This window comes from Accipiter gentilis, chromosome 7 (genome assembly GCF_929443795.1).
Source record: "Accipiter gentilis chromosome 7, bAccGen1.1, whole genome shotgun sequence".
Classification (NCBI taxonomy): Eukaryota; Metazoa; Chordata; class Aves; order Accipitriformes; family Accipitridae; genus Astur; species Astur gentilis.
In genome coordinates, this window is record NC_064886.1 from 5,977,178 (window position 1) to 5,989,849 (window position 12,672).

At 35.6% G+C, this 12,672-nt stretch overlaps 1 protein-coding gene across 5 annotated transcripts in view; it reads right to left on the bottom strand.

Annotated features, from left to right (window-relative positions):
* CABIN1 (calcineurin binding protein 1) overlaps positions 1-12,672 on the bottom strand; it is a 121,125-nt gene that overhangs the window by 107,861 nt on the left and 592 nt on the right. For 3 of the 5 annotated variants that reach the window (XM_049804399.1, XM_049804396.1, XM_049804400.1), the window contains exons 2-13: positions 11,936-12,075; positions 10,244-10,308; positions 9,709-9,801; positions 9,261-9,374; positions 8,960-9,094; positions 8,534-8,714; positions 7,483-7,612; positions 5,634-5,783; positions 4,249-4,541; positions 3,046-3,214; positions 2,426-2,562; positions 1,797-2,014 (exon numbers count right to left, since the gene is read on the bottom strand). In XM_049804399.1, coding sequence (XP_049660356.1) covers positions 1,797-2,014; positions 2,426-2,562; positions 3,046-3,214; positions 4,249-4,541; positions 5,634-5,783; positions 7,483-7,612; positions 8,534-8,714; positions 8,960-9,094; positions 9,261-9,374; positions 9,709-9,801; positions 10,244-10,246 — 1,623 coding nt within the window. In that variant the 5' untranslated portion in view covers positions 10,247-10,308; positions 11,936-12,075. The remainder of the gene's footprint in view (positions 1-1,796; positions 2,015-2,425; positions 2,563-3,045; positions 3,215-4,248; positions 4,542-5,633; positions 5,784-7,482; positions 7,613-8,533; positions 8,715-8,959; positions 9,095-9,260; positions 9,375-9,708; positions 9,802-10,243; positions 10,309-11,935; positions 12,076-12,672) is intronic. The other 2 variants (XM_049804401.1, XM_049804397.1) reach the window with 1 other exon arrangement.

Genomic DNA, 12,672 nt, shown 5'->3' on the forward strand with positions numbered 1-12,672 from the left:
AAAAAGAGTATACAGGAAGAAACACATTAAAAGAAGAATAAAAAAACCTACCACTAAATTTGCAATTTACTTCAAAGAAAACCTTCAATTTGTCCTCTTGGGATTTCTATTCCCAAGCTGTAACTAATTCTTCCTCTGTCTTAAGGTGTGTAATAGCATTTACAAATCAACACATAAAAAATAAAACAATACTTAGAAGAAGCATTAAAAAAAAACTCAGCTCATTAAAGAAGGCATTGCCTGATGTTAGAAAAGAGTGACATCCTTAATTTTGTATCCAGCTGAAAGAAAACTGTATTAGATTGCTAAATCATGCTAAAAGCATGTTTCCAGAATATAGTAGAAGTACTGATACTTGAGAAATAAAAAGTCTATAATTTTTTCAGTATTTAACTCCGTGAGACCAAGTATGTACTCTAGTCTTACCAGCTTATTAATGCTTGCTGGATAAAGTTCAGGAATATATTAAAAATCACATCACCATGGATCTCTGCCAGGTAGTTTTGTGCAGTGAAGAATATACTACTTTCTGATTAAATTGATATCAATAAGGGCTACAGGTCCAGCTGTAAAAAACAGGTGCTTGTGAAAAGGTTCAAAAGTCCAAACACATTACCATAATAGCCTTTTACAACCTTAAAACCTGCATTTATTACACTCAGGATAGCTTGCAGATCAAGTTTAAAATAAATTCAAGGATGAAAAAGAATAGACAAGCATGAGGACAGTGCTGTTTAATAGTATAGCTACAAAGTCTTGACTTTTTAAATTTTACATACAAGCAAGCAGTTACGCAGTCATAATGAGAACCAAGGGAATACATTTATAAATATATTTATATTTGTTTAAAAAGGGTATGTAGGTATGAAAAATATACAGAAATACAAAAGCCACAGGATGTATAAAAAATTTAACAGCTGCTACATAGCAATACTTTGTTTTGTAAACTAAGTCAATGAAACATAGTTTTCAGAATTCATTTTTAATTTGCAAAAAAGTAGAAACACAGTTGAGCTGAAAAAAAATATTTCAAACTGCAGTCATACCAAAGGCAAATAACTTTCCAAATGAATACACATTGCTAACATTGAAAAGATAACATAGGCAGGCTCAGTGGACAAGAAGTATCAGTACTAGTTTTTAATTCAGGAAGTATCATCTTGTGTCACTAAGCCAGTTTAACACTAATTTAACAAACTTACCATTTTTTCCATTTGTATTTGTGAACTCTACAGATTTATAAAGGTAATAAAACGGTAATACTGGGGGGGTGGAATTGGTTTTGGTTTGTTTGGGTTTTTTTTACTGTAAATTGCAGGTTATTTTAAAATTAAACGGTATTTACTCTATTTAGAGCAGAAATGCTGACACTCAATCAGCCAGTGTGAACAAAGCAGCCTCTCTACTCACCTGATGACAAAACAAAACTTTGTGTCATATCAGAAGCCAAGGGAGGAAAGAAAAAGAAAGAGCAACAACAGAGTAAAGGAGTAAAACATATTTATGTCTATAGCATTTATATTACATCTGTATGCATGTGTACATATATATACACACAGATATTATGTATAGGGTATACTTGCATGTAGCATCACCCAGATATGTTCAGGAGCTCAGGAACAGTTAGGCTAGCTGCAGTATACCAGTTTCTGAAAGATGCAACAGCTAGGACAAGCAGCTCCCCAGAGAGAGCTAAGTGAAATCTGGGTCTTATTGTTAGATTTCAATTAGGTACTCTTGGTGCACAGAGAGCAACACAGCAGCAAACAGAAGTATAAGGAAAAGTGTTTCATTACCTTGATATGCTGATTACTTGAGTCCCTCAGTAACGGATTGGGAAGACTACTACTGTGCTTTCTCCAGCTATTATAGATACTAAGGACCACCTCACACAAGCCAGGAGGCCACTTCACTAGGAACTTTTGGCTGATGACTTTTAGATATCTCATCATCAGCTCCAAGATCCCACCATTGTTCAGGTTATCCAGCAGGAATTCATGAACGTCCTGCTTTTCTAGAAAAAAGCAGATAGACACAAAGCCATACATGTTTAAGGTCAAGGCAGACCATAACTTGAAACAATTAAGTCTCAACAGTGTTTTATGGACTAATCTTGCCGCAGTTCTCCTGTGCTGCGTACATGCAGAATTAAGTTAATGTATTCCAGTCTGTTCAAATGGGAAGCTCCACACAATTGAGCTCTTGCACACAGTAATTAAGCAGTCCCCAAGACTTTAAAAAAAAAAAACCAAACAAAACCAAAACACAAACCTGTTAGCAAGATATTTCTATGCCATAAAATTATACTTTTTAAAATAGCATATACTTCTGTATCTTCTAGATATGATAGGAAAACACAGTAAATAAAGCATGCAATATGGAAGAAACAACAGAGAAAGAGTGAAGGTTATAATGAAATCCTTACCAGATTCCATAAAAGTTGTAGAATCAAATGACATTCTATGTGGTCCAACGTGCTGGAAATTCTCCTCTTTGATCTCTGACTGTACCTCATAGTTATTGAAAGGATCCTCCTCCTCCTCTGGATCTAATTTCCTTAATCTGTGTGAAAGGGGGGGGGGGGGGGGGGGAGTGGGGAGGTGGGGAGGGCAAAACCCACGATATCAACAAAATCCTCATTCTTTCTTTCACTAGTAAGTGAAACCTAAACATGGCATGTTGTGCATATTTTAACAGTGAAAGTACATTAACTGAAGCAAATTCAGAGATTTACATCCAGTCCCCGTATTTTGTCCAAGCCAAGATTACCTTCTTTGTTTACCTTATCCATTTTGACATCTGCATTGTCCTCTAACTCAATTTCAAGTTAATAAAAGCTTTCTTATTTTTCAATTAGGTTTTAGTAATTTTCACTAAAAACAATTTTATTAAATTTATGAGAAGACAACACATCACATGTGCTTCAAAGAATAACATGGGTTTAGTGGTTTTAAGGTTGGGGCATATCAATCAAACAAAAGCCCAAACAGCTTCCTCTACTTAGCTCTTGAAATTCTCATAATGAAAGTTACTGCTGTACAGTACCTGGAAGGAAGGAATTTCACCAACAGCTCTTGAAAGTCAACCTTCTCCTCTTTTTTACACTTGGTGTTCCGGACTCTAGCAGATCTCCTTTTTGCTGTTTCACCACTATCTTCTGTAATTCTCCTTCGCTTCACACCTTTCTTAGATTTATCACCTGCAGATATGTCACCTAGAAATAGAATTAAAAAAAAAAAAATACTGACAGGTTAAATTGCCAAACAAGAAATGGATTATTTTTTTATTAAAAAAAATTTATTTGTGGCTGACAATTTATTCTACAGCAACACTTGAGATTCATTGGTTTCCTTCTAAGACAGTGCAAAAAAATTTTAAAATAATTTAAAAATTCACTTTAATATAAACTGGCTATCTCATTTTGCAGAAAAATGCTGGTCTGAGGCAAGAAGCAGACTTACTGAAAATTCTGCATTTCATTATTCATTAGAATTCATTAGTTTAGCCTTCAAGAAGTTTCTGAAATGGGAATCAGAGCAGTCTACCTTTAGCTTCACTAACACCTGTAAATTCCCATGAATATCAACAAAATACTGGAAACTCCTTGATAGTTTTAGATATGTAAGTACTTAATACAGCTACAGTATAAAATATTCAAACCTCTTGCTACAGATTTCAGACAAATAGAGCTGACAGCTTACTTCTCTCAGGTTCTTAAAGTAACACATGAGCAGAGAATAATCCAGTCATCTTTTTCTATAACAGCTCATTCATTCTAAGGAGCTCAAGACTCTTCACAACATTAAAAGCTTGATATGCATCACTGTTGGAATGGAGTCATGATTCTTCTAATCTTAAAGACTGAAAAACTGAAGCATGAGTCAATAGCACAAAACCAGAAAAGGTTAGCTACTCCTGCACTGGAGTATCAAGAACAACAAATCAAACTCTCTCAATTCCATTAGATAGGAAAGTAAGTCCATTGTCCTGAACACTGGTCTTACGTCTTAGTCAGGAATCAATGATTTTCAGGCAGTTTAGGTGGCCTTCCTTTTCTAATGTAAAGGGTTAACAGAACTTAATTTTATAGAGCTCAACTTCACTTCTTTTACGTGATGTTATACATATGCCAAAAAGGTTCTGAATCCACCAACGTGCAGTTTAAAGACAGCATTTCCCAATGAATTCTGCAGTGTTTTTAATACCCAGGTAAGTAGGAAAGATATCTTGAATCTTAGACTGAAGTACCTTGCTCACCTACAGTAGCTCCTGGTTCCAATGAATTCTGACTGTGACTTGGAAAGTTGGGTGTTGTTGGAGTGTAAGGTAATACAGGATCTGGCATTGTCACCACCGGATTAGTGCTGACAGGAGTTGGCTGAATAACACTGACAGGAGTAGAGGTAGGAGAAAGAATCAAATGTTGAACTGGGTCTCGGTATTCCGAGAGATCAATTCTCTTTCCCAGACTGGGTCGAGGAGGATCACATGTGGTGAGGTAGTGATACATGGCAAGTAAAGCTTCTCCTAAACACTTCCACCTGCACATGGAAACACAATGGCATCACAACTCGATTAATTCTCGTCGCATTATTTTCTAAATTATATTTACAAACTTAACAGCATTCAACATTGTTTTTCTCCTATAGCTTGAGAGGTGATAAGAGCAGCTTTTCAGTGGGAAAGGAATACACCTTGGAGTGCCAAAATCTGCCCCACAACTAGAATAGCTGGAGAGTAATTTTCTGTATTTCCTGTGGACCATTGACAATTTCAGGCCTGGAACAGAGGTCCTTAGATACTTTTCTTCAGAATACACCACTTAGAAAAACAAGAACAAACTGTGGCAGCAGGCTAAAGTTTTCAGAGAAAACTGGTGAGTTGGCTGCAGTAGGAAGAAAATGGGAGTCAATTATGTGCCTAATCTCAAAAAAATGTCTCTAATAAAAAAAGGTCTATGCAGTAGTTGTTGAGGAAATTACTCTATACTGAATCCTAAAAAAAAGTAGTGTCAAAGGCACCATTTTCAGGTTCTGCATTCAATCAACAACAGATCTCACCTTTATCCACAAGTAGAAGCAACTTCTCTATAGCAGGATCTACCTGCAGAGTCCATTAATATTCCAGAAGAATATGTGCAATAAAAACACCAAACCAAACCCCAATCCTTTATGCCTTAATAAAGACATATATAACAACTTATTAGAATCCTTATTTCTTTCTGCAAATAAAGAACTGTAATTTGTTTCCAAGTTGCTATTATCCCAATAGTAAAAACAACTTTTAAAAAGCTAAACTTACTTTGAAGTTCATATGCAAACTAGTCATATATGAAAAATCCAGTAAAACACTTAGAATGGCTGCCAAATCATTCTTAGTTAAGATCTTTTTTTTCATCACTGGTTTTAATTCAAAGGTTCAAAACTGATAGATACGGGGTTTATGCTAAAATTGTAAGCACACCAAACCAACATATAAACTCACAAAATATGAAAACACTGAGGGGTTGGTTTGTTTGTTTGCTTATTTCTACAAGAAAAAAAAGTCTTCTGAAGAAATTTGAAGTGCAACACAGTTGTCAGTGTAAGTGGCTTCAGAGAAACCTTTTAAAAAGAGAAGATATAAAGACATACGTGAAAAAGGGAATTGGCTGGACCAGTCTGAGGTCTGGTTCTCTGTCACGCACTAGCAAAGCTTGTCTTTTCTTACGTAACTCCAGTGCTTCGTCTATGATTCTTCCTGTTTCAGCTGCACTCACATTTACATTATGGATAGACATGTCACTGCGAAATAGTAAGAAATGAAGACAAGTTAAAGTTTTTGTTTGTTCGTTGGTTTTTTGTTGTTTTGGTTTTTTTAAAGCCTGGGGAGATTCATTTGATATCTTCCTATACGGTAACAAAAATAAGCAGCGTTAAAACAAGCACTCAAATAACGTTATTTTACAAACTTTATAGCATGCATATAGAAGCGTTCACCATCCGAAATCGTTGTTCTGCCTTAAAAATTAAAAGATAAAGGGAGATTGTCCTATTCCATTTTCCAAACACTTAGAAATGAAAGGAAAGCAGGAGGTTTTGTTTTCTTTCTGGGACAGAAGTTTTTGGTTCAGAAAAAAAAATGGTATGGCTGAGAAATCCCTTTCATTCCAAAGTGCTATTTCGAGGAATTCATGTCATCACAGATTTGTATAGTCTGAATCTTGGAAGGAATTTTTTAAAGTGAAAAAGAATCCACTTTTTCAGAGATATCACAATCCAGAAACAAAAAACAAGTGGCTAAGAGCCCTGGCCTAATTCAGCATGTGACTCATTTTAAGAGCCAGACCTAAGGCAGCTTAATAACTAAACAGGACTTTCTGTTAGAGGTCTACTGCTATACTTAGAATCCTAGAGCCTTAAAATTTAAGTTATCCTTTCTCTTCTAATACCTTCTAAATACTCTGTACTTTCACATTTTAAATGTTAAGAGTATAGTAGTCAAAAACGTTAAACATGTTTTTGACTGATTTATTGCATAACTTAAGGATGCGTGCCAAGATGCACACTCCACTTCCATTTACTACATACAACTTATATAGGGTACTGATGTTATCTGCACATGCAGCAATTACTATTCAGTGAGACTGAACTATAATTAAACTAAAAACTTAACTTTCTTGAATTCTGCTAACCACCACAGCAACATATTACAGTATAAGCAGCAGCTCTGATGCTGAATGGTCTGTTAACTTAAGTCAGATCCTGTGAATTTTACAGGCCTCTACCTTCTTTTCTCCCTTTCCTCCTACCCACTCACACTACAAAACCCACACAGAAAGAGACAGTCCACTTTGCAGAGCTACCTGACACCAAGCTTTTACATCCTGCAATAAAAAAATGTAATAGTAAAGGACTAAAATCTCAACCATAATATTGCAAAATATTTTCAGAGTTACGGTGGTCTGAAAGCTTAATAAACTAAGAATTTCTGCATCTTGGGTACTAATGAAACATACGGTGTCTTCTGACTGTACTCATTTGTCAATAAAAATCAGTAAGACTTACTGAAATGTACTGATATGAGAAAATTGTATCAAGTCCCAAATATGTAACTGCTTAGAAAAGCAGTAACGTGCGGGTTTTGGGGTTGGATTTTTTGTTTGGTTGGTTTAGATCTTTAATTAGGAAAACTAAAATGAATGCTGCAGATATCAGCTGCAAATAAGTAAAATAAAACAAAGGAAGATGATTACAAGAGATCTTGGTATGAAAATAAGTGAGCAGCAGCCAATGGATTTTTTGCCTCTACCTCCCTCCAAAAGTAATTACTGAAGAACATTTTGTCAGCATCACCAATTCTTCACAGTGATTTATTATTTAGAAGGCAGGTCAGCAAGACATTATTATAGCTTAAAGCATTGTATCTCACCAGCTTTTCTGAACTACCCAAAACCCCAAATTTACACTCCAAATGCAGTATATACTACAAGATGACATTCACCATTTGAGAAACATCCTTAAGGAATCTTTCCGGAGGCAAGGCTGCTCCTCAAAGATCTTCTCCTTCAGAACCAATCCTTTGCTATATAGACAGTCTTTTTCCAGAGCTTTGCAGATAAAGTACAAACATGCTGACAGAGAAATAGAAATTGAATGGTCAATCGCCGTTTTGGTTCATTCAAAAGCTCCCACTTCTGGGCTTCATCATATACAACAAATTCCAACTAAATATGACATTTACATAAATTAGAGCAATAGCTTTGTAACATGTCAAATAATTACACACATACAGTTAAAATAACCTATTATGTCTTCCCAAGTATTATATCCAGAAAAAGAATACCACTAATCTTGTTTAAACAATGTTTGCAGTACATCTTTTATTTACTTTCAAGACTCCATTCCTGCACAAAAGAAATTAGAATCATAAAGCAGAATCACAATCATATACCATTTTCATGTTACCAAATGTCTTAACTACAGATTCCATTAGTGTAACAAGCAATGTATTCCACCAGGTTTTTGCTCGCATGGGTAATTACATGATGAGAATTAGGATCATTCCAGTAGGACAAACCTAAGGAATCAGATTCAACGTTTCTGCCATCTTGCAACTTCTCTCCTAACTTCCTTTGAATCAGTTCATCCACTGGATACTACTCAAATGTAAATTCTTAGGGTCAGTTGTATCAACTGCTGTAACTACAGCTAATCATACTACTATGAACTAGACTGTAGTTTTATACCCAAGCCCTGGAACTATGTGGCTGGCAATGACTAGAAAGACAAAATTAACATACATTGAAAGGCAAGAGAACAGGGAAACTTCTTGCAGAGGCTCTGATCTAACAGACCACAGGCATTTATTTCTAGGGTAACCAGAATTGATACAAACCATTCTACTTTATCATGAAATAAAAAAGTCTCTATCGTACCCTGATGTACTGCTTATGCAAGATACACTTTCTCCTATACGATTGCATTGTTACAATTTTTTACTGATACGTAAAATTACACATATCTTGAGATTTTTTTTGGTGTACTATACTTACTTGTGTAGTCACTGAGTGTGTATAAGATTGTGATAAGGTTATCTAAACAAGGCCAGTGATCAGGATTACACCTGAGACCTTCTTCAAAAGCATGACGAGCCAGAGGTAGGCGAATTAGTTTTATCGCCACACGACCAATTTTATACCATAGGTTGACATCAGTAGAATCTAGCATTACAGCCTAGAAAGCATAACAAACAACATTATTCACATTTCAGACACGCACAGCCACTTGTCTATAGGGATTGGCACTGCTTTAGTTTTCAGCAGGGTTCTGATTTGGGGACTGAATGGTGGACCAGTTATATCACATATAATGTCAGAAAGTACACATTCAAATTATATATGCTGAAAGGTGTACATCTGTATTTTGGCAAGTTTTTGCAAACACTGAGGTCCCAGTGTTTTATTTCAGCTGTACTGTACCTCCAAGTAAAACTCCATGGCTGTCTCTAAGTCATCCCGTTGTGCTGCCAGTTGTGCTAAGTTTTTATAGGTGGAATATTTTAACATTAAGCCTGGATGTTTCAGCCCTTCTTTCTCATCACCAGAAAGAACTGCCTAGAAATGATAAAATAAATGCAACAGGGGCATTAGGAATTAGACAAGTAAGAAGAACAGCAAACAACTTGCCAATTGAACACTGACATTTCTAATTAGCCAATAAGAAATGAAGTAATACAAAATAAAATAGTTTCTAGAGTTTCATTCTCTAAAGGTCACTGACCTCTCGCAGAAGACGAATCTCAAGCAGCTCATGATAAGCTTTAGCAGACTCTTCAAATCGGTCATGTTTCTGAAGGTCTAAAGCTTTGTGGTACAAAGCAAAAGCTTCTGCTTCCTGTGGTTTAAAAAAATTAGAACCTATTTTGTAGGGCAACTTTATTAAATATACTTATTACAATATATTTATGATGAGTATCAGTGGTTTCACACTTTCAATACTTTCTGCTATATAGCAGTCCACATTCAGACTGTATAGCAGAGCATTAGCCTTACCGACCTAATACAACTCATTTGAGTGAAGTTTTAGCTTGCTAAAGGAGGGTTCAAGAGATAAGACAGTAACACAACTTTCTTAAAAACAAAGAATTATAGCTGAACGATCCCTGCAATGAGAGGACAAAAATCCCATCAAGACAAAGCTTCATTAAGAAAACTGCAGGTTTACTTACTTGAGCTTCTTTTGTCTGTGTCTTATGACTTTTGAAGGTACCTTCGTAGTCATCCTCAATCGTGGAGCTGGCATTCAGTGCTGCGATTCGAATCTAGAATGACAGTCAAGGTGGGACAAATAAATGTTACATCTACATGTGTCACAGTTTACTTTGCAAACTGGATTTTTCTCTTTTTTTTTTTTTTTAACTTTATTTGGTAAATGGACAGTACTGAGAGATCTCTACATAAAGTTACAAGAACTGTAATGAATTTAGTCATCACTAATTGCGAACAATAAAATATCAAAACAATTCCCCCCCAAAAAATCAGATGAAAAAACAAAATTTCAAGTGTCTTGCAAGCAACAACTTCCCTAGAACAGATGTGTGCATTACAGTGAATTTTTTCAAATTCTTAAATTTATCAATAACTACAATCACTCCACAAATAAAGTTCTCATTATGCTAATTTATTCTTAGTCATAGGGAAAGAGAAATTTTTCTATTTTATTTCTACCAAAACATCTCTAAAACCATCCCAATAAGCCCTTACCATGTTCACAGCTATTCACACTGTCTTTCTCCAGGACTAGGAGGAAGGGCCTAACACAAACAGGTCTGGAAAGCAAACAGGATTAGACTATTTATTCTGTCCATAAAGAAAGCATTCAGAAGTAAAAGACAGGCTGGGAATAATTTAATCAATAACCAATTAACCACCACCCCATGCCAAGAGATAAATTGCCCTACCACATAGGAACAATAACATTGAACTGAATTTTAACTAGAAACAGAGAATAAAATATGAATTTAAGCACATCCATTACTTCAGGATGGCTTTCAAGACTCTAGTCCTGGCAGTCAGAGGGGGAGTGTAAGTATTGGCAATGTAATTACAGCTATAAGGTTATTCAGTTGCTGTATAATATTTTATGAACATACATTACATTAACAACATTACAACATGAATCCCTTTAATGACAAATGCTAAAACCAAAAAAGCTTCTTGAATACTCTGACATTTTATGAGCATGAATCATTACAGCTTATGAGTTTATCTTCCGTTCCTTTAAAAAAAAAAGGGGGGAAGTTTTCCGCACCTTTTAACTATAGCATAAACCAGAGTGCTCTCTCATGTCTAGAAACCACAGCACTTAATGGATATTTACAGAACAGAAAAAGAAAAAAAATGAAGGTTATCTGTGTCAGATTGACCTTGCAGCAGGCCAGAGTGGCTAGTTGACCCATTGCTCAAAACATTGTCTGCGCCTGGAAATTCCTCTAATTAAAAATGTTTTCATTACTGCTATCCCTACTAGAACAAAACCAGTGTTTATAACAGAGTTGTCTTTTCCAACTATGCTGACCAACTTCTACAGACTACTTCTAATGCAAAAGCAAGTTATAGCTACTGCATATGCACTTAGATGTATTAAATTTATGCAAACAAAAGAACCTCAACTTTTACTAACTAGTATTTCTTCATTCTGAAGGAAGGATACTAATATTTCCAGTCTTCTTACCACTGATGAAAAGTTTGAAGGCAAAATATACGTTTATAATCTGCAAGTCATTTCTCCTCATAACTAAACCCAGAATTTATATTCTATTAACTGCCTGAAACATTGTATTAGTAAAGGCAAAAAATATGAAAGAGTTCTGCGCTGCTGTTTTAGAAAAGCTTCACTGCTATGTGATAAAACCTCCCCATCAATTCAAACAAAAAGACAACACATGCAAGACAGGCTAAAAAGTGTCTTTAATATTGGAGACCACATTAATAGAACAATAAGTCCAGAATTAACCACAGCAGGAAGCAGTGGGAGTTTTGAACTGTAAGCTGAATTGACTTATACATCATCGTGATTAGTTCTGCATGTAGAGAAAATAATGCTTTGACAGGAATTTCATTCATTCAGCAATGGTATTTTGCTTGCCCATGCACCACTTACTTTCCTTGCTTGCAGCTAAATCAGACTGACAACTGCACAGCAATAAAGCATTTTTCTCTTTAAGTCACTAAATAAACATGAATAAAACCTCAACTCTCTTTCAAGACAAGGCTTCCTTGTCCACTTTGCATATGGATAAAATATATGCACAGAGTAATGGTTATCTCTTCCAGAAATATTGAATGCCACAGGTTTTAACAGAAAGCGCAGATGCTTATGACATCTAAATAAATAAGACTGCATGATCCCAAATCAATTACATATGTAAATCAAGTCTTTTTAAGTTCACTTACAAATATGCCTATATTCAGAGATATGCTCAAGTCTTTTGCTGAATCCACATAATCTTGCTCAAGATGGCAGAGGAAGTCAACAGGAGAGAGACTACAGTCAGGAGCTTACTTCCGTGGTTAGACAGCCAGTGAAACTGCAACTACAGAAAAGGTGGGGAAACAATTTTAACTCTACATTTTTACAGAAAGTTTGTAACAAATATTTAGCACCTCTCCTCTCTGGTGTTCACAAGTTGAGAGAGCACAACTGAACAGAACAATGTAACACTTTTGAAAAAACAGGACAAGGATATTGCCTCTGCACAGCTTTTATACTGGTGTGTCAGGCAGGTGGGGGGGGCTGTTTCATTTTATTTTTTTTTAACCAGGCACTGTACACAGCTATAAACCTAACTGTGGACTGAGTTACAACAGTGTCATAACATCTAGGAATTAAGTATGTCACTACAAGCACTTTCAGAGCAACATAGCTGCATCAATTAGGCAGGAAAAAAAGAATTAGTCTTTAATAAAAAGTATTACAAATCGGTTTGAATTGTTTCAGTTACAAGAGTGTCTCGGCTATAAATCTGTGGCTATGACAGGGAAGCACATCCTCAAAAGGCAACAATACCTCTTTAAAGCCTTTTGCCTTCAAAATCTTTTCTCTTTTACCTCAGTAGTTTAAAACTTAAGTAAAAATCTCAAACGTCAGCTCCGGTTCTCACCCACTGCTTGTGTGATTCTCAACTTCAGAA